At 37.2% G+C, this 23,567-nt stretch overlaps 1 protein-coding gene across 8 annotated transcripts in view; it reads right to left on the reverse strand.

Annotated features, from left to right (window-relative positions):
- diaph2 (diaphanous-related formin 2) overlaps positions 1 to 23,567 on the reverse strand; it is a 647,336-nt gene that overhangs the window by 191,018 nt on the left and 432,751 nt on the right. For all 8 annotated transcript variants that reach the window (XM_057849926.1, XM_057849922.1, XM_057849923.1 and 5 more), the window contains one exon: positions 1,037 to 1,161. In XM_057849926.1, coding sequence (XP_057705909.1) covers positions 1,037 to 1,161 — 125 coding nt within the window. The remainder of the gene's footprint in view (positions 1 to 1,036; positions 1,162 to 23,567) is intronic.

Below are 23,567 nucleotides of genomic sequence, written 5' to 3' on the forward strand. Positions count from 1 at the left end.
TTGCGCAGGTTCACAAAAAATTGGACAACAGCAGAATGAAATAACATTGTCTGGTCTGATGAGTCTCCATTTTGCTGTTTTATTCGGATGTTAGTGTCCAAATTTGCCGTCGACAACATGAACGCATGGGGCACTCCTGCCTTAAATTAATCAACAATTCAGGCTAGTTAGTAGTGGTGGTGTAATGGAGTGGGGTATATTAACGAGGCTCCTTGGTACCAATTGAGTCTTGAGACTCTTGTTGCCTTCTGTTCAGGCGGACAGGACCAAGCTCACAGGAGCTTGCCTCTTACCTCGCATACCCTTCACTCTTCCCTTTTGACAACCTGAGTACACACATTTAATACGGGGTCTTCAGGGAGATTGGCATGGGGCTGTATGATTCCTCCCCAGACTCTCTACATTTTATTGCATCAAACTTTTCTGTTCAGCTACATTGTCTGAATAAAGAACACAATTTACAAAAATAAATAACGAAGGGACAACACCACTCCCTTTACTTTAAAGAAACTCAGATTTACCATTCTCGGTGTCTAGTCTAAGCAGCACAGGACACGTTAAAAAAAAAAGGAAAAAAAACAGTTCATTTATGAAAAGATACTTCAAGACAAGGTCAATTCTGTTTCGCTGGAGATATTGAAAGAGGACAACCGCAAGGAGAGACGATAGTGTTGCGGCGGGGTCAGGAGATGAAATCATGGAGAGGAGATAAGTTGGTGTGAGGGTCTGGAGTCACCATTAAAGAGTCCCCCGGGGGTGACAGCCAGCCATTGCAGACTGAAGTAAAAATAGCTGCAGGCATGATTTCACTCAAGGGAACTGGGAAAGAAATGAGGAGCGAGATCTGATCAACATCTCACAGCAAAGCAGCCAGATCCATTCTCTGACAGTCCGCCGGGAGCCACCTTTCACACCAAGGGACTTGAAGTGCTTACCGAAGGACGCAACCACAGCATGCACAGCGTGACCTCATATTGTGTGTGCATAGCCATACATCTCTAAATGGATGTACATAAAAGCAACTGAAAAAGGATATTGACATTTTTTCCACAAACTTATCTTGTGGGTCATCACTTTTGGGGAAGTTCTCAATGTCGTTCTCTAGCCTCACGATTTGACGCTCCATGGTGATCAGACTGCCTTTGAGGATTTCAGCAGACACTGTAGATAAAAAAATATAGATTATAAACATAAAATGCAGAAAATCATATTTCCAGCACCCAATTGGCATACACATGTTGTTGTGACTTCAGCATTATCTATTTCTGGCCAAGCAAGCAATGCATACGGTGTCTATATACAGTATAGTGTGTGTTGTGGCTCATTAATCAGTCTGTAATCACTATTTGCAGAGTTGTGGCAGTATTAAGAGCCTCCTTTTCAAGTAGACACTTCAAAGAGCAAGTCTTAAGGGATGAGATAGAACATAAGCATGAATGCACAGCCTTGTTTTGGTGGATCATAAAGGGTTTAGGCTCATCGACGCCCGCACAAAACACACTTCTGGATATTAAGCAAGGAGCCATCAAAAGAACCACACTTAGTTAATTTAAATTTATAGCATGCAGTAAAACAAAAATTGTTGCAATAATCTGTTAAATTCAGGTAATTTCCAGATTATAGAGTGCACCTGATATCAGCCGCACTGCCCAAATTTCACCCCCCCTCCATATACACACACTCCCTCCCACACACATATATGCAAAGATGAATGCAATAATTAACAATTAATTACATTTATATATCAGAGTTGTTTTTGGCAGCCCTTTCAATTTTTGTCTTAGTCTTTCGGATGATAATACTTATTAGTCTTCGTCATATTTTAGTAATTTCAAAATGTTTGTCTTCGTCTAGTTTTAGTCGACGTTTACTCAATATTTTTCTCTGTAAAATTCGAAAGTTTCACTTCAAAAATAAATAGCATGTCGAATGAACATTGACAGACGAGCACATATTGTAGCCTCTACAAGCATCTACAAGTACACAATCAGCAGGAAAACTACATTATTTTCAATTAATTATACCCACTTGGACGCCATGAACTGTATGTAAATAAAGTTGTCAAAGAGTTTAAGAGGACCCTCGTTGTTAGCAATAGCCTAATGCTAATGTGACTGCTATGCTATGCTAATGCTACAAGTTACATTTACTGAGGATCACTCAGCACAGACCTTTAAAGGCTAAAGCAACATTGCAAATTCTCTCTTGCCAACATAAGAAGACAAATCTTACCGTGTGTGTCTCAAAACGAGAAATGTTGAGACTGGAGAGGACACTAGCAGGTGAGTTGGGGGGGGGGCACAACACGTCACATGAGTGACACAACCAAACACTGCGACGATGCAGGCTAATTACACATAAAATGTCACACGTTGTGAACATGTGGCGGAAACTGCCACATTTTTGTCTTGTTTTTTAGAAAAAAACTGACATTCGATTCATTATGTTTTAGTCTATTTAGACACATTTTTAGCTTGTTATTGTTTCGTCATTGTCGACAAAATATTTTCGTTATTGTCATCGTTGACGAAACCGACACCGGTATACATTTAAAAGAAAAATGAGAAATACAGGAACAATAAAATATTTTTCTGTTAAATGAAAAAAAAAAATCAGATTGAATGAACGCTTAAACTAAAAAAAATAGCCACCACCAGAGGAAAAAATAATAATTAGAAAAACATTATAAGACAATCCAGACATTGTTGCTGAAGCCTATTCCAGCAATGCCTATTGTGCGATTGTCATCTCATTCAAAGGCAACAGGGGGAGGCTACTACTCCCAGCATTTTGAGGAGAGCAACTAAGGAAAATTGACGTCTTGAAATGTTTCATGTGAGATTTTGGGAAAATTTACAGTGCCCTCGATAATTATTGGCACCCCTGGTTAAGATGTGTTTTTTAGCTTCTAATATTTTTTTTTTTATTCAAATAATATGGGACCTTAATGGAAAAAAGAGAAAAATCCAACCTTCAATACAAGTGCATTTATTCAGTGGGGAAAAAAAAAAAAAAAACCCCTTTTGCCAACAAAACAAGGTCTGGGGACTGAGATGGCCATGGGAGGAGCTTGATTTTGTGTCTGGTGAACCATTTCTGTGTAGATTTGCCAAAATCTGACACGCATTATTCGGTGTCAAATAATTAGTTCTTTATGTGGGATTTTTTCCCCCACTGAATAAATGTACTTGTATTGAAGGTTGGATTTTTCTCTTTTTTTCCATTAAGGTCCCATATTATTTGAAAAAAATATATATATATATATTAGAAGCTAAAAAACACATCTTAACCAGGGGTGCCAATAATTACGGAGGGCACTGTATATTAATGTTGTTTATGCTATCAAACATGTTCACACTTTAAAATTTAAGGTAATACTGAAAAAGACTGACAACACACTCAAAAGGGGCTTAGAAGAATGGCTAAATAGCATTACGTTGTATTTGAATTGTCATTTGTACGTGAATGATCCTGTACACAGTGTGCCATTTGATAAGGATACACAAAGAAGCAATATTATATATTACAATGCTTTATACTTATTTTCATTTATTATTATTATTTTTTTTTTTTTTCAAGATATAACCGCAAATGTCAGCACAGTATATATACTGTAACAGCAAGGTATCACTTCAATATTAGTGCATACATAACTGCAGTGAGCCAACCAGCTGCAAAGTCTTATACGACAAGTGACCTTAACCCTTTGCTTTATTGCATTTCTACAGTGCCACTAAACTCATCACAGTGTTGTCTGTTACCATGTTCAGTAAGTGTACATGTCCCCGTGTTATGAGAGTGTTCAAATGACCGTCCACTTCAACTAGCATCGGCGGTTCTGCTGACGCCTGTGCTGGTGTGCACATGAGCCACAATGCTGCCATTCAATTTTATTGTGGGAGGATGAGAAAAAGAGTGAATCCAAGCTGCAGAATTGATGTACAGCAGGATGCGGTTGACCCTTGTGTGACTGAGGCCACTGTGCTTGTCAGTCCGTCTTATTTCTCCTCTCCCACTTCAATTACAGTGAAGTGGGTGGGCTAACCTTGCAGATGCTGGGGGGTGGGGTAGGTTAAGTAACATAACTCATTGTTGGATCCACATTATTGACAGCCAGTTTTGCTGATTTACAGAAAAGGACAAGGAGGTCTTATTAAAAACACAATGATTGAGTTGAAATATAATTTCATAGAACAGAAAGAAGATATATTAGAAGATATGTAATCCCTTTGTGCGTTTAATGATTAGAAATGGTTATATTGTATTGTTCCCTGCACTGTACAACAATTAAAACTACAAAAGTACTGAAAATATGGTTGCAGCCATTTGTTTTTGTCCAATGCAGAGAGCACCAAACATTTACTAAATTTAGTGCTTAACTGCTGCGTTATAACAATAAACTCTCCTTTTCATCTCCTCAACTGACACAATATTCTCGGTGGTCTTAAATGAGGAAGTCACTGATAGCAGTAAATCCCTGGGTTCTTGGCTGTACTCTCACACTACATAAGGACTAAGTCCTGTCATTGACTATTGCACAATTGGAACCGCCTCATTCATAACAACCTACAAGATAATAATTAAAAAAAAAAAAAAAAAAAATCAAAGACATTACTCAGAGAGACCTCGGGAGGGCGAGGCATGCACATGATTGACAGCTGCGGGTCAGGTTTAACGTGCACTTCTTCAATCGAAAACCATTATTTTTTTAGGATTTAGTTTTTTGCCCAAATGTGTATACTTGGAGGTTTTTAACCATTTAGGTTTGGCCGTATTGTAAACAGTACACATTTCTTTGGTGTTTCAATTTATCTAACATTTTTCGTCATTTTACAGGATCTAAAAAATACGTGCCCTGACTATTGCCGTTTCCCTTTCACATTGGCACCATTCCGCTCTGATTAATCCCTTGATACTAAGGGTGTTTAAAAAAAAAAAAAAAAAAAAAAAAAAAAATATCGATTCCGAGATATCTCGCGATATTACATCACACAATTCTTGCATCGATTTAAAATATGTCTGAGTTGATCCTCCCACGAGTGTTTTTGGTGGAGATAAACATTACAGTGGATGCACTTCTACTTTCGACCACTAGTTAGCAGCACACAGCTGCCTTGACTTGCAATCTACTTAAAGCGGAAGTTCAGGATTTTTGACATTAGGATTAATCTTCGAGTAAGCAGGGGCTTAGTTAGTTGGTGGAGTTGATTTCAACAAATTCCATTTCATTTGCAAGTTATTTTTTAGTTTAAGGGCTCATGAGTGGCTAAGCTAGCTCAAGACAGTGGCACCATTATAGCATACCAATAAAAAACAACATATGCACACATGAAAATCATCGATTACCCATGCAATCAATGGTGTTGGCTATATTTTCAGGATAAAGTTATTGAAATTTACCATTGAATGTCAATAATTGCAGCATGAACAGGAACATTTGTAATCCAGAAGCTCTGCAGAGGAGTAGTGCGGAGTGATATCACATCGTTTTTTTTTTTTTTTTTTTTTTTCACCGCTGATTTTTTTATGTCGTAGTCAGCAGCAAGTGACCAGTTGATATTTTTCCTCGTTCTTCATAGGGAATTTGTGGAAACTTTTCTTTGCCCGTTTTTTCCTCATGTTTCCACAGCCTCTAAATGCACATTTCGCCATGTTGCCGTCCATCAGTTAACTCACCAGACTGATGCTGCATTCGAGGAAGGTGGAGAGAGGGAGTTTCCTCTGATCTGGAAAAATATCATGAGTACGCCTTCACTATTTGATCGCTAATAAGAAGTCAGGTTTGCTGGAGGTCAAAATGTCTTTTGAAGGCCAAACTAAAAAACAACTTGTGGAAATCAGCCATCTTAGCTGTTTAAATTCGCTTGGAATGCTTTAAAGTCACAACTGGTACTCTCTGAGCGGGATAAGTCCGACTTCCTTGAATGCAGCGGGAAAACGAGTGATTGAAGCACTCCTCTTTATTGGGGTTGTATTACACATCTAAAAATAAAAATAAAAAAATAGTCCTGCAGAATGAAATGAATAACGGCAGTTTGGTGTGACATTGCTTTGGCCGTATGGGTGTTTTGAAACAATGATCTGTGTTTTGAATTTATTTGACCATGTTGGATCTGTTTTTAGATCTGTATCGCTTTTTATTGGCATGCTATAATGGTGCCATTGACTCGCGCTAGCTTAGCCACTCCGGAGCCCTGAAACTAACAAATACGTAACTTGCAAACGAAACGGAATTTGTTGAAATCAACTCCACCAACTATATAAACCTTTGCTAACTCGAAAATTAAGCCTAATGTTAAAAATTCTGAACTTCCGCTCTAAGTGACAAAAATATCTCTATTAATGTTAAAAATTCTGAACTTCCGCTCTAAGTGACAAAAATATCTCGCGAGAGTTATCCCGGTTGGTTTCTCACAGGATTTGGTGCCACGGAGAAAAAGTTTCAAGATGGAGCAGATGGAGATATGCAGTGCCCCCAAGCCTCTTTATAAGTCTGAAATTTGGGCTCATTTCGGCTTTTATTGCAAAAATGGAGGCATGGAGTGTGACAAGAGCCTCACAACATGCAAGCTGTACAAGGCAAAAGAAGTACTGCAGTAACATCAAATTATTTTTTGGGTCTTTTGGCCCTGTGGTGGTTGGTATACCCGGATGCTCAAACTAATGTTTTGACCTGCCATTTATTTAAAAAATACTGTTCATTATTAACCTATCCATTCCATTCCATTCCATTCCATTCCATTCCATTCCATTCCAATCCAATCCAATCCAATCCAATCCAATCCAATCCAATCCAATCCAATCCAATCCAATCCATCCATCCATCCATCCATCCATCCATCCATCCATCCATCCATCCATCCATCCATCCATCCATCCATCCATCCATCCATCCATCCATCCATCCATCCATCCATCCATCCATCCATCCATCCATCCATCCATCCATCCATCCATCCATCCATCATCTACCGCTTTTTGGACTAAAAATGCTTTGCACTAAAGAAGGTTTGCACTAAAAAAAGAGAAAATGTTATCATGAGAGCCATATATTGTTCAGACATAAAACAAAAACATGTTTACTTCAGTGCTAGATGATGCTTCAAGAATACATTGATATGAATGTACTTTTATGTCAATTTAGGTGTTTTTTCTAAAGTGATATGCAAATTTCACAATCACAAGTGTTATATCGGAATTAATCGGGATCGAATCAAATCGTGACCTGTGAATCATGATATGAATCGTTCTACCAGATATGAGGCAATACAAAGCCGGTCAATTGACATGTATTATTTCTCAATTAAATTTTGGTGGCCAGAGGATTAAGAATGTTTTGACAGACAATGTAAAATGTGCTCGGAACAACATATTAATGTCAATAATAAATCATGTAATTATAGTGACAACCATAACCTAGCAGTGATTTAGTTGTTTGAAGTAGTTATAGGTCATTTGATAGTTTTCAATCATACTCCCATCACTATTTACAGCTATGTCCTTCAGTACCAGATTAATCTTATGTCTGCACAACATAGTAGTGCAGATTCTTTTGGGATATCATTAGTAAAATTATCACCAAAATAACACAGTTATTTTCAGGGGACAAAACATGGCCACACTGTTATCTTCTGAATACACACTTCAAGGAGATCAGAGGGGGAACAGGAGGGAATAAGGGGCTGCACACTCTGTCTTTCCAGGCAGAAGGGGATTTCTGAGATGTGTAAAATTATTATAATGACTGCTGTCAGCGAGACCTACCAGGCTCTTTTATTGATGCGTAGAGATTTTTTTCCTCTTCCTAAGGATCTTCTTAGGTTTCGAAAGATGAGCCACAAGCATTTATATAAAAGCCACTTTCCCTTTTTAGTTGTCTGCTTTATTGTTTAGCTGAACACTGCTTTTTCATACCAGGAAATGGGTGTACCCCCTGTTAACGATAACGTGTCCATGCATTTGTATTTACGTGACAGTTCAACCCCATAACACATTTTAGTGTCATCTTCATAGCCATTGACATGTTACAACGTGCAACAATGACCCACCTCTACTTGACTTCAAGCTCTGCTGACATTGCTATTTATGGATGTCAGAGGCTGAGTGTATTTCATCCACACAAATAGTTTTACATTGATGCTTTTCTGTACAAGCCAGCTTCATATCCCACAAAGGCAGCAGTGTGAGCATTTGTACTGGTCGCAGAAGGTCATCACAAGAGTCATCTATTCAACTTGTGAGGCAGTAGATGAACAACTAAGGGCACTATACAGTGGTATAAGAGGTTTGAGTATACATAGGGCATCACAAACATTTGCATCTCACTAAGCCTGTCACAATTTGCAATAATTCCATTTATCGCGCGATATATAAAAATGAAGGCGGTAATTTTTCCGCTGCGATTTATCGCCTCGCGTGCACGTGCGTGCGCGCGAGGCGGCATACGTGCTGTTAAAAGTTCATTACCAACTGCGCAAAATGCATCTTCGTTCCAGGTCCGGCAAAAACTAGCGCCGGAGCCAATCGTTCCCATTATATCCTATCGGTGTAGGTACAGGTGTAGGCACAACCTACACCAGCCGCGTCAGTGCTCAGGAGTGACTGTGGACCATCTATGGCGTGCCGGTGTTGTTGACGTGTGGGCGCTCCCGTCAGGAGTGACATTTCACGCGGGGCGGCTATTTTTCGGCACAACGCTGGATATTTACAACGAAGTCCGCCAAAACATTGTTACCGACTTGGCTGCAACGAATAACCTCACTTTGACAACGAACAGCTGAATGAAATTAAGAGCGCTGTGCTTCAAACTCGTCCTGTTTATGAAAGCCGTCATATGCTGGTGTTGTGTGGTAATGAGCAGACGTGACTTCAGCGGCGCTTGCTAACTTTTTTAATGCGCGGTTGCGCACACACACTAGATATCATGAAAAGGCAAACTAGATGTGCTAGGTCCCATGCCATTGGCTACGTGAGCCCAGAGTGATTATGGGACATGTAGTCCATATACTACATCCATGAATTCTAAACTGCCATTTGTCACATGAGGTTAAGAAGGCCAAATCAATCCATACCAGTGACTATAGATAATGTTGCAAATATTGTTAATTCAGTACGTGACACAGATGGATTCGGACCATAAATAGGATGTCTTGCTCATGTAGTAAACCTAGCTGCTAAGAGAGCTGTAGCAATCAACGGTGTGCCCTGCCTCACTTTACAAACAGTAAAGATTGTTCTCAGCACTTTTATACAATTTTTTTTCATATCAGTAAGAAGTAAGCACGTAAATATTATGCGCTAAAATGCATGTTTATATGATGGCAATTTAATTTTTGCTCGTTAGCAGAAAAAAAAAAAAGAAGCAAAAAATACAATTTTTTTTTTTTTTTTTTTTTTTTTTTTAACAGAGCATTAAATGTATTGAATCGGATTGAAAATCGTGTCCCCCGTATAAAAATTCGTACCGAACCATGACTTAACTGTATCGTTGCATCCCTATGGAACACCATTGCAGAAGCTATGACGGGAAAAGTTTTCATTTCCCTAAATGCTTAAGTCAGTACTTCTCAAATAGTGGGGCGCGCCCCCCTGGGGGGGCGCAGATCAATGCCAGGAGGGGCGCATGTGACCTCGGGGAACATGTTTTTTTTTTTTTTTTTTTTTTTTTTTTTTTTTTTTTTTTTTTTTTGCCGTACTGGAATAAAGTGTACTTGCACATCCACTCAGTAGGTGGCAGTGGCACTCTCATTTTCAGAGTGCGCGCAGTATTTTTGAACTAAGGAAGAGCACTCAGCACACACAGACAACAGATATGAAGAGCAGTGTGCCACCGCCGTTTTCGAAAGCCGTTTTCCGACCGGACTCACTCACGCAGCGACCCACTGTCTTGTCCGGTTCTCACGTCGCCGCCCGAGAAGTGCCATTTTCGGCTTGGGATCGTCACGACGACTGCCCTCACCTACGGTTCTACCTCGGCCGCCGTGAGTGCGCTTTTTTTTCGTGCCGTTTGCCTTTTAGCTTTGACTTTTAATACAGTGGGTGATGATGAAAGACCACTGTTTACTGTGTCTAAAAATAATTATAGCAGACAGCAAGAAGCCAAATCAATTAAGACGCCACTTAAAGACATTAGACCCCAATCTCATTGTTAAGCCGCTTGATTTTTTCAGTGAAAACGTGCCGAATATTGCCAACAATCGTCCTGCTTTGTCAGTGTTATATCAGTAAGCCAGTGAGCATTGTTAGCATGCTAATTGCAAAATAACTCCACACCATTGCAAAGGAGGTAAATACTGTGAGCAGCAAAAATAAAAATTGTCCTGTCCAAGGACACTTTTTCCCCCTTTTATTCAGATTTGTTTTTTCGGTCAAATTTTTTGGCACATTGTCCTCATGAGTGAATGTTTCTAATCAATTTTAATTTGGTATTATTTACTGATTTTATTACATTTTATTTTTCTGTATCAAATGGTCAAAAATGTACCTTGAGTGTATTTTTTAGTTTGGATGTGAATTTTTTTTTTTTTTTTTTAATTCAGGCAAATTGATGCACGTCAAGTCTTCTCTGTTACAAACAAAACAATGTTAATAAAGTTATACTTTATTATAAGTTGATCTATGTTACTTTTTTTCTTTATTAGAAAAAAAGGACACACTGTTAGGCAGATGCGTATTTATAATAGTAATTTTATAGACAAATGATACTATTTACAGTGGCGGCCGAGAGTTTGGGGGGGGCGCGAAACATTTACGTCTTCCTTAGGGGGGGCGTGACAGAAAATAATTGAGAAGCACTGGCTTAAGTTATTAAGTGCAATTCTTTTTTTTAAACACATTTTATTTATTCTGTGTGTCTGTGCGGTATCAATACTGTTGTTTTTTACTTAAGAAGCAGGGTCTATTGTTTTTAGTTGTGATTTCTTAAAAAGTATATTTGAATTTAAGAGTAAATATTTATCGTGTTTAAATGGGTGTACTTGATCTATTAATATATACTGTATTCGCACTGTGTTATTGTAAATTGGTTAAAAAAAAATTGGGGGGGTGCAATAATATCACATATCGCAATGATTTATGAGAATAATTATCGTACACTAAAATTTGTTATCGCGACAGGCCTACATCTCACTGAACATAAACCAACTTAAAAATCTGAACACATAAAAAAAAAAAAAAATACAGATCCAACACAGGATGATGGGGAGAATGAATGATAACTTTACATGGACCAGTTATTTTTGCACTTAGGATACATATATTGTATATGACTAGTTTCTTATTTGACCACAAATAAGGATATTCAAATAAAAATATTGAGCCGCATTGAAATTAACACTACTTACCCAGTCTATTTTCTAATCAGATTAGGAAAGAAAACCCCACAACCCGGGATAATTTCAGATAAAAATATCTTACAAATACCTGAAAGTTACAACTTTGCTGATAATGAATCACCCATTTACATTTAAGTCAATTTATATTCAAATACTTACATTAGTTGTAGCACAATAGTTTTCCTTAGTAACCACTTGTTTGCAATATTTAAAACATTTTCATTTGGATAATCTTACACCTGCACGAAAACAGAGGTGATCATTTTTTGGCCCCAAAAAAGGAAGGTGAAAGATCAGCGCTCACTTTGGCTCAAAGTCCTTAACAACTACCATATTGGCCCGAATATAAGACTGTGTTTTTTGCATTGAAATAAGACTGAAAAAATGGGGGTCGTCTTATATTTGCGGTCTAGACATTATACACATTCACGACGCTAGATGGCGCCAGATATCATGGAAGCGATGTTCTGTCATTACAGATCTCAGCTACTCTCAAGTTTAACCAGTTTGCATTATTTCATTGCAATGTTTTTCCTTATTCAGATTTGTTTCAAGACTATAGTTACAGTCAGACTTCACTTTGATGGTTAATGCAGTTGCTGCAATTTTGTTGTTTTATCACAATAGACTGGTTTATTTACATTTCAAAAACCAGAAGCCATTCATTTACAAATGTGATTGCACTTTAGTTTATAGATTTAAATGTTCAGATATTAAGATTTGAATGAGGCAAAATAACATGCTTTTTCTCTCAAATATATTGTTATAATCATTTGTTTCAGATGTTCTGTAATTATTTTCTGTTTAAAAAAATATATTTTGGTGTTCAGTCTTTTTTTCAAACTTGAGTCTTGAAAAAGAGGGGTTTGTCTTATATTCCGGGCCGCCTTATATTCGGGCCAATACGGTAGTTATCAAGCCAGGCATCTTAGTGTAATTATTGACATGAACTTCAACAACTATCTACTGTAAAGCTCATCGCTAAATCTGCCTATTATCACCTAAAATATAGCCAAAATTCAAGAGCTTCTGTCTTAACAAGACATGGAAAACAAATCCATGGATTTATTTTTACCAGATTGGATTATTACAAGGCCATATTTACATGTCTGTAGCTAATTTAAAATGCTGCTATTGCACAAGTTATGAAATCACTATACCGGCTTTTGGCGAGTCAAATAAAACCAAACTATACTACTGGTCTACAAAACACCAAATGGCCTTGGACTAAAATACATGCTGGGTTTGCTTGTTTCTTATGAGGCATCCAGACACTGGAACTGATTTGTTGTGTGTTCCTTGAATAACAGCCAATCAGGGTGAGGCAGCATTCAGTTATTATGCTCCTTAACTGTGGAGAACATTACCTGAAGAACAGAGGTGCACTCAATCGTTTAGTTCCTTTAAATCAGGGCTACAACACTATTGTTTACGATAGCATTTCCCTAACTGCCCTTACTCTTCAAATCAGCATTGTACGTATGACTTGTGATATTCTCTTCTTTTATTAGTTTTGTTTTTCACCGCCTTGATGGTTTTAATGTGGCTTTCTTATATCATTTTATTTGTTGTCATTTCTGTTTTTGGTTCAATTGTGTCCTGCTAATTTTTAATGTGATTAAAAACATATTACATTAACTTGTGCCTGCTCTTACCTACACATTTGGAATCCCTTCTTGTGATTCAATTAATCAATTTCACCTATTGGAATTGTTGCACCCATTCGCTTGTTAGTACCATTTTGAGTTCTATGAAAGTGCCTCTTCGCCCTTCACAAAAAGGTGTCCTTACAAGGTAGAAGGTTCTAGAAAGTACAAAGTATCTCAGGGGCCAGAAAACTTGTGAGCTCCTTGCCTGTTTCACTGCAAAGGGCAAATACTTCCCAGGGAATAGTCATCATCACCCACGGGTCAATGTCTAAACTTTCCCATACATCCAAATATATTGTAATTGACTCCATTTGTAATTCCTCCAGAGATCTGGCACTGGCTTCGAGCTGTGGTGGCTGCCAAAACCAATAATGTCTCACAGACATGACCTCCATTCTAAAGCTCTGAGGTGCAATAGATGATTTTATTTATTTTATCATTATTTTTTTCTTCCCTGTGTTGGGGAGGTTAGGGTGAGTGATGAGTTTTTTTTTAATGTTTTTTTTTTATTTTTTATAATATACTATTATTTTATCGAGCTTTATTTTTTTTAAATGACATACTCTCTCATGCTAAGTCCAATACTCATGGTTATTTTAAAAAAAATGCAGGTTTTTTTTCTCTTTTAATAGTAATTGCATATGCTCACTTACGCATTTGAAACCCTGCTGTTGTTTCATCAACACAGCTTAACAAAAGCAGTTGGAATCTGCTTTTTTTACACCGAGGGAGGGGGGGGTAACACTCATTATTTTAACCTTTTTTTCTACACTCATTATTTTAACCTTTTTTTCTACAAGAAGGATTAAGGTAAATGCACATTAAAACAGGAAATAGAGCAAAACTAAAAAGGATTGCCAATGTAATTAGAACAGTGACAAGTGAGAAATGACAGGAAATTATGATTATTTACCACATGGTGTGCATAATGTCCAAGTAAAAAAATCCTCACAATGAACAATTGTCTGTGTTCTTGCATTGAGTGAGTGTATTGTTCTCTATTTGTGAGTGACAACTTTTAGTATTTTATTCTTCACAATCATATTTGCAGCTGTAAAATGGGCTTTGCGTGACGACAACCTCACTGTTATTAATGCCAAAAAAATGTCGAGAGGCAGCCACAGTTGTCTTTTGATTGCACTGCTCCTAAAAACTCCTCATTTGCCACCTTCGCGTCAGCCGTTATTGACGTCACATGAAACCAAGTAATCAGAGGGAAAAATGTGGCCGCCTTGTCACAGCAACAGTATCAATTTCACTCTTGCAGACAGGCGTCTTTGATTCCCGCTGAAAGGGAAACACAATGACTTGTGTTTATCCTTTTGTTTGTGTGCTCTGCTTTCCTGCAGTCTGACTCTCACATTATCTTTAATTCACGTTCAGGTGGCTCAATGAATGAGGGAGGGTAGGTATTCTTATAAAGACAACTTGGATGAAGACGGTGTAGACAAAGACAACATAAAATGACATCAACGTGGATCATGTAAATTAGGATAATGCAAAATGAAAGACAAGGAAGAATAGAGAAAGAATATGGGTTAAGCCAATGTAAATGGCTTCAAGCCATGGCAGGGAACTATGCAAATTAAAATGTTGGGGTGAAAAGGCAATACGAAGAAAAGACAATGTGAGAGATGATAACAGTGTTCAAGAGACGGCCACAAAAAAGAAGGCAGAAGACAACGCTGATAAAAACAAAGAATACTGTAGGTGGTAAGCCAGCTGCAGTTTTATGGTGATTTTGAATGTCCAAGGAGTGCATGCAAACTTTTTATTTTTTAACAATAATACAGTCATTTTTTTGTACAGTGCTGAAAAAAGTATGTTTCGTATGCCAAAAAAAACAAACAACTTTTCCCCATGTTCAAGACAGAAAGTAAATCGTTAATACCACTTAATTATAGTCACAGGACCAGCTATTTTCTATATTATACATACTTTGTGAATCAATCGAGTCAGTGTCAAATGTATATTAACTCCAAAAACAAAACAAAGTTGTCACTAAATCAATCTGCTAAGAAGTCAGATCATTTTCTATGATAATTTAAGACTTGCGCGTAAGGAAAAAGTGGGTTACATAGGCTAGGTTCAAACCGCAGGTCTTAATGCACAAATCCAATTTTTTCATTTTTTTCCCCCAACTCGAGTGAGCCATTAACTTGACCGTCTGAACGGTACAAGTCGGATAGAAGTGGACCATTTCAAATAGATCACTTTCGTATGTGGTTAAAATCCGATTTGGGCCACATTTTTCCAGAATGTGGCTGCGGTCTGAACTTTCCAGTCTCTGAAATCAGAATTCATGCAGCAATTACATGAGCAAAGAACGAGAGCGGCAAGGAGCAAAGGCAGCGATGGAGATGTACATTAGCGTTAGCGCCTAGCTTGAACTCAGCTTTCAGGCAGTAGGGGGCTTGACCACAGCCATAAAAAAAATAAAAAATATAATACAGAAAAAAAGGATATACCTGAGAATGCTCAGTTTACTTTCTGTGCACCAAATAAGCAATAGTTCCATATTGCTTAAATGACCGAGAGTCGGGGCAAACGTCATGCACGCACACACAGATCGTGTGTGCACGACACACACACATGCGGTTAGTGCATGCGTTCTATCAATTCATATAATCATTGAATATCAGACTAAACAGGGATTATTTATGTCTGTTATTTGTGTCCGCTTTTTGGAAATCAAAATTTAATCACCCTAAAATGATGTACAGCCAACAATAGTAGTCATTTTGTTTTGATACGTCTGTGCGTGTCGGACTGCAAATTAGTGCGCATGTGCAATACTTGAACGGGCTCAATGGACAAAGGCAGTCTAAACGAGCACGCAAAAAAAAAAAAAAAAAAAAAAAAAAATCAGAAATGACAAAAAAACGGAATTGTGCATTAAGACATGCAGTATGAACCTAGCCAACGATGGATGTTTGGTATTTTCCAGGGGTTTCTATCATATATCATTGATTAAGTCGATTGGATAATGAACAATACAATGAAATACTGTCAATATGATGACGATATGATAGTGGGTAACAATTAAGTAGACTCAACTCAATGCATAGAAACTGAAGCTCAGAGACATGCTGTATAAATGTAGTACTATGCACATATATTCTCTATATCTAATACATTCCTACAACGGCAGACATTAACTCAAAAATAAATTGCCTGCCAATGACGGTGATAGACGTCCAATCCATTTGAACTGGGAGCAATGGCAGAGTGGCAGTGAATGAGCTAACGAAACAAACATGGTAGAAGACAAAGGTTGGTTCTCATTTAACTTGATGAAGCTCCAAATTATGGTGAATTGGACTGGGTGTGGGTCTGTGTCCTACTGAATGCTTGTAGTTTGAAACCATTTTAAACAAATTCCTTAAAATCTCAATTAAGAAATATTTCACATATATGTGATATGAATTCAAAAAATGACAGCGTCAAGGTTTTTAGAAAGATGCATTAACTGTGCCTTGATTTAAATATTTTGTTTATTTATTCATTTTTGGAAAATCAACCAAACAACCTGTTCGGAACACAAAAAGTCTCCAAATGCGTGTTTAATATCTTGTTTCGTTTTGCTTTCTCCTTCAGTAGTCTCTCTCTCTTATCCATTCACAGCTCAACAGCTCCCTCTGTGAGAGACGCTCCTGCTGCTGTTGTATGTACTAAAGGAACAGTTGGACCACAAATGATGACACATTTCTCCTATCTACCCTTTTTGAGTTAAGGGGTTGAATCCAGCCAAATCAATAATGTTAGGGAATGAACTCCCTTCTCATGACTGAGGAGTACATGTGTACTAAAATATTCTTAACTCAATTACGTTAATTCACCTCAAAACAATTGACATATTGGATTATGTAGTTTAGTGTAAGTATCATTGCACACAATAACACAACTCTGGGAATATTTCAAGTATTGGAACGTGTGAGGTCAGAGCGCAAGAAAACAAAATAATAATATACAGCCTTGTTAGGTGTGCGATAAATGTACATGAGTGGATTATGTAATAATGTATTTGCTACACAGGTGTTTTTGTATCATTTTTCTTAGTACTGATAACCACTAACATCAGGATGTGTTGAATTCTAGTTCAGCCAATACAGTACACAAATATAACTATAAATATGTGGTCATTTTCCAGCACAATTGTACTTCAATTAAGGGTGTAATGGTTCACATGGATTTATTGAATCGTTACAGTTTTCAGGTCAAGTTACGTTCACCTGTGTACCATTTCTGTTATGTTTTATGCATTTTTACCCCATAAAATTACTAGCACAATCTGACCGCTCTGCGGAATCTTAAATTCTGAGGGAGTCCGCATGGACGCTTCTAAGTATCAGACACTATTGAGGGTAGTGTGCGAGTAGTTTGCATGCATTACAAATGGGCCAAATTTAAACTTCATATCAGAAAGGAACGACAAGTTGCTTGTATTTGTATGTGCGACTAGAGGAGGCATTGAAATCAGAATCAAATGAGGTAATCTGGCACAATGCGTTTCCAAATTCAACCTTCGCCTAATTTGTATTGAGAAACAGCCATCTTACTCGTGTGCTACCATGCCCACAAGTTTGTTCTTCACACTGAAGTGACCAAGTCTGGGCTCGTGGGTTCACAAGTACGTATTTGTCGTACTCACAACGGCTTTCCCGTTAAGGTTAGCGATGGACAAACGAAAGTGTATGAATCCAAAATTGTGTGTTGACATTGCTCAATGCTGCAGGAAATGCAATGCAAAATGTTAATGCACCCAATACGGCAACAACCGACCTCGAACGTTGCTTTATCATGAAAGAAAAAACATCTAAATGTTTTTACTGCAATTAAATATGTGCTTTCTGTAGAAAATGTGGATATATTAATCTTTCTAGCGAAAAGGTTTAAAGTTAGTTACATTTGTCATGTTAAGACTAGTTAAATTATCTAGCTGTTATAACTGTTACAATGGAATCATTTATTCATCTTTTTTTAAATTTAAAAACTGAAATATCAACAAAATAGGTTCTATTGTTATGCAAGCATTTGAAGTATGTTTTCTGCCTTTTTTTGTAATGAGAATTAACCAAACCGAGCACTTCAACTGAACCGAACCACAATTCCATTTTAGTGTACCATTATGCCCCTAAGCCTAATGTGTTTATGATCCGGTACATACCGTGCATACAATCTGTGCAAACTAACAATCCATTAACCCCCCCACACACACATACACACACACACACTCACTCACACCCACACTCCTACACGCATATACCCGGTTGCTTAGAGACATAGTAACAAGTAGCACTACGTTGAGTTTTAGATTTTGGCAGTCTTCCATTGCAATGTCAAAGGTTGGAAACTCAATTTCCAAGTCTACCGGAATGCAGCATTAATCATATTGGGGCTTTTCAAATCAAACTGAAGGCATATTTTCCCTTTGTCCTCAGTAATTTACAAATTCACTGTTGAGCTCTATTCACATTGAATTTCTTGTTTGTACACCTTTATGGAAAGGTAATACTTAAGTCAATGTTGTTGTGCTGGAAGACCATCTCATGCATCATACACCCCCAACCGCAATGTGACCTTGCCACACTGGACTCCAGTATTCTGACAATGAGGAATGTCATCCCTCTATTATTCTCTGTTTGATTTATACCACCAATCAGAAATCATCTGCATTTTCTAAATAAAGTTTGTAAAGCTCTCTGAACCAGCGAAATCATGCCTGTCACTGTGATCTGATTATTGACTTGCCCTAGATGGAAATTATGCATTTCTAGAGAACAAACATGCGGTTCCTTCTTTATTAGCTTTAAGTTGAGCACATGCCCTGATTCAAGACACATATTTCATATAAAGGGTGACAGTGGTTCGTGCGTCATGTGTTGATGAAATGAATGTTACTCCAAAAGTGGTGCAGGGATGGAAGACGATGGCAACATTCAATGGGCTCACTGGCTGGAAGAAGTAAAACGGGCTACAAGACATTTGGCAGCGACAGCCAGAATGCAGGATAAATAATTAAGTCTAAGGCGAGTCTTCAATCTAAATGTTGCAAAGGTATGTTATGCCAACATCTATCCCATGGTGTGTTCAGTGTGGCACAGCGATGGGGCCATCAGTATCAAACTGTCAGATGAATAAAAGCTCATGCAGCCGTTTAAAATTAAGTGTAATATACTGTACCATATTTAACAACATTGATAGACTAACAATCTATGGTGAGTATATATTGCCAGGTTTTAGCTTTTTTGGCTTGGGTGATGGAAGGTGCCACTCATACATTGACTAGTAGTTGTTAAGTATTGTTCCAAAATATTTTCTCTATTGGTGATTAAATAAAGACTGAGCATTTCTATGTAGCTTTGCAGCTTTGCATTAAGAAAAAAAAAAAAAAAAAAAAAAAAACTCTGAATCTAATTTGATACAACACATGCACATTAAAAAAAAAAAAAAAAAAAAAAAAAAAAAAAAAACACATAACAATATTATTATTATTATTATTATTATACTAAAGGACAGTTGACAAAATGATAATGTCCTCCTGAAACCTATATTATTTTCACACATTCGAAGTAGCCAAAATAATATATTAATTACTCATTCAGAATTGACCGATTAAATGATTTATGGTTAATTGCCTCTTGATGTAATTGAGGCAAACACAGAGAGACACAGTTTAGTTTGTCTTGTCACTTTGCACGGGATAAACATCTGTTTCTAAAAATGAATAACAAATTTGTTGAACTGAAAGTCAGTACCTGTTCTATTTTTCCTTGTTGTTATACCTCGACCTACATAGTGCCTAAATTTGGACCCATTGTAAACCCTACAAATTAAAATGAATAACCATAGATGCGAAGAGATCTGTATCCCTTCAGAATCGTATAAGGTCAGCTTATTTCTCACAATGAACATATTCATCTCAATTTAACAACCAGACTTCATTGGACAAAAAAAATAAAAAACAAACAAACAAAAAAAAATGTTCATAGACATATGGATAAAACATACAGGTAGGTCATCTACTGTATTAATAAGTACCCAATCAAGTGTGATGTTAATTATGATACAAAGCAAGTGTCATTTTGAGAACACAGTTTTGTTTTGTTTTCTGCCATCCACATTTGGCTGGAAAAGGAAGTCACACAACAATCATATTAATTTTTATCAACCAAACACTGCTGACTTTACTTAGGGACACCTTCTTAAAATAGTTGCTGAAATAATTTTCCAGATATTTTTATACAACAACTTTTTTATGTTTACTAACAAGTTTAATACTTTGTTTTATATTTTAAGAGACCAATGCTAAAATGTTCACAAAAACACAGTCTTGTAGTGCTGCAACAATGAATCAATTAGAAATTTGATTAGAAAAAAGCTTAGAAAATCAAATTTTGCTGCTTCGAGGATTCATTTAATTAGAGTGGCGTTGTAATGCTTTGTTTTGAAAGTGTTTACATTTAGTTTTATTCATTCTGGTCGATATACTGCCCCCTAGTGGCAACAGTGAATATGACATAAATCGTGTAAATCGGCTGAATCCAGCTGCTCCCTGTTAAAAGCAACATATGGTAAGTTTTTGTTCATTCATTCATTCAAGCTAAAATATTTATTTATGCATTCATTGTTTAGTTTAGAAGTATATTTAGCAGTACTTGGTAGGAATATGTGTTTGAAAGATTTTTTTAAGAGCTTTAAAAATTTTTTTTTTTTAAAGTTAGCATTTTATAGGATTTAAGCAAGCGGATACCACTTGAGGATAAGGTCAGGTATTTCAATTTGTTTTGAAAATGCATTTATTGATTTTATGAAATGAACATGCAATTCAGCATCATTTGAAGGAACACTCATGTATTTTATGTGTTATTCTCATTTAATGCTCTGTTGAAATGCAATCTTAGCAACCCAAAATAATTATTGCAAGCATAAATTAGCCTGGTACTCCAGACTCACCGCTGTTCCAGCTATTGGCCACCATTCAGCGGATAAAATTTCCAGGGCGGAGCAAGCCACAGCAAACAGACAGCGGAGTGGACCAATCAGCGACGGGCGGGACGAAGGACTTGCGCGCGGACGTAAACATACGAGGAGAGCGGAGGTTATTCAACATGGCTAGCGCGAGACAGACTGTTGTCAATGACTTGTGTCGATGTGTTTTTGGTCATTTAAAACTGATTTTACCGTGGATTGGAACATATTCTCGGCTCTCCCGTTCGCCATCTGTGTTGTTGTGGAGACGACTTCCGACGCGGAAGAGTGACGTTGCTCGTTAAGAACACGTCACGCAAATAAACAAATCTGATTTATCGATTGATTTTGTACTTGCTCGAGAGGCTGTTAATGGGCTGGGTCCCAGACTATACTCTCAGTGTTTGAAAAACACAGGGAGAACAGTCTGGCCGTGCCAGGCAAAGCATAAATACTTCTTTGTTTCACATCTAAAATGTATTCTGCAACACATTAAATGTTCGTAATCCAATTACTCGAACTCAGTAATTGATAGATTAATTGATTACTTAGTGCGGTCTTTTTTTCCCCTCCATTAACATTTATCAACAGAAACATCTTCTACAACAGTTTGAAAATGTAACCCTGAGACAGGTAAATGCAAAACATTCAAGATATCAAATTGAATGGAATTTTTTTTATTTTTTATTTTTTTTTTTGTCGGGGGTGTTACTAATGTTATATTTTTTTTATTTTTAATATGCTTTACATTTTCCTTTTGCATATCCAAATAAACTAGGGAATATTAAAAATAATTATGATGGGAAATTCAATAAAAACTAATTGTTAGTTATATACTCTCATTGATATTATTAATTAGGTCTACACCAACATTTTATAAATGCTGTCCATTCAAAATACCAGCCTATTATACTTTTTTTTTGTATTTACACATGTAGTTAAATGATTTGTCTATACAAATTAAGGCAAATGAAGCATAGCATGAATAGAAGAGGGCAAACTTTTGTTCAGGTTGTACAGGCTAGAACATTCAAGAAAGAGAGCAGTAAAAGACAAACAGTTCTGGGGTATTTATACAGTAATCATGTAGCCCAAAGGAGTTGTATCCTTTGCTTCCATTTTAGTAGGGGGTCTTTTTGCTCGCAGCCTATTGTATGTTTCAACAGCTCTAGGCATGGCCGTCTCTGCCATCACTGCGTAACACAATACTCCAAATGTAGGTCGCCTAAGAAAAATAAATCTACACCTTCGAAGTAGCACCAATACACTAAGTTTGTAAAATCTACTGTATCCTGAGGCTAAAATATTATCAGAAACTATAGAAGTGGATGTTGAGACAGTTCTTTTGCAGATGGTTTATGATGGCTACAGTGCTTCTATGGGAAATGGGACTATAACTATTGTTAGAAATCTAGGACATACTAAGTTTCTCCTGACATACTGTAGATTTTTACCTGTGGGAAAAATGATTCAAATGAATAGAGTGGAATAATAATACATTCAGTGCTATTAGTGGTTGGGTCATTGGGGTAGATTTAGTATGACCTGTAATCACAAATATGTGAACTAGCTCATATCATCCCTATTAAGGTTGTAACAGTCAAATGTTGTTTTGTAGTTGATTGCGCAATAAAGTTTCAAGCTTCGTTAAGATTCATGACACTTTATTGAACAGGGCTTAGTATTTAATAGCTACCGTATTTTTGGACCATACGTCTAAGCCTGTCGCAATATGCAACAATTCCATTTATCGCACGGTAAATAAAAATCAAGGCGATAATTTTTCCGCTGCGATTTATCGCCTCGCGTGCACCTGCGTGCGCGCGTGCTGCTGACGTGCTTTTAAAAGTTCGGCTTCCTTGTTACAAACTACGCAAAATGCATTTTAGTTCTGTTTTTAGTTTAGTGCAGTTTAAGTTTAGTGCAGGTGGAGAAAAAAAAAAAAAAAAGAAAAGGTGACGCTTACCATTGAAATGAAGACGTTAATGATAGCAAACTATAAGTGTGCATCCATGAACTGGGTCGTAGAATGCCGATATCGGCCGGCGGACCCCCTCCGTTCGCCAGTCTTTATAAGTTAAGGTGACAGTTCTTATTGTGGTAACATCGCCTAAGAAATCACCAGCTTCGTCAGGTTTCAAATCATTTATTCCATCAACTCGCCGAGTGTCCACTGCTGTTGACGCCAGGATCGAAACAGAAAGTAAAATAGCGCTCTCCTGCTCACCGTCAGCCCCGCGGTGCGTTCAGGTACACTAAAAAAAGTCCGCCACATTACGCGGTGCGTTCAGGTACACTAAAAAAAAAGTCCGCCGCATTAGAAGCCAATTCGTTACATAATTACAGGTACTGTACTGTATTATTGTTATTTTTGCTATCATTATATTATTGTTATTCTGATTTTTATTCATATTTTATTTGTTTTGCTCTTTGTAATTGCTATTTGCAATTGTAACAGCAGTATTTATTTAGGATGTAGTGTGGGTTTTTGGGCTGTGGAACAAATTATTGGAATTATAATGTATTCTTATGGGAAAATCCTGCTTGACATACGACCGTTTCGACTTACAAACAAGCTCCTGGAACGAATTAACTCCGTATGTAGAGGTACCAC

This window comes from Corythoichthys intestinalis, chromosome 11 (genome assembly GCF_030265065.1).
Source record: "Corythoichthys intestinalis isolate RoL2023-P3 chromosome 11, ASM3026506v1, whole genome shotgun sequence".
Taxonomy (NCBI): Eukaryota; Metazoa; Chordata; class Actinopteri; order Syngnathiformes; family Syngnathidae; genus Corythoichthys; species Corythoichthys intestinalis.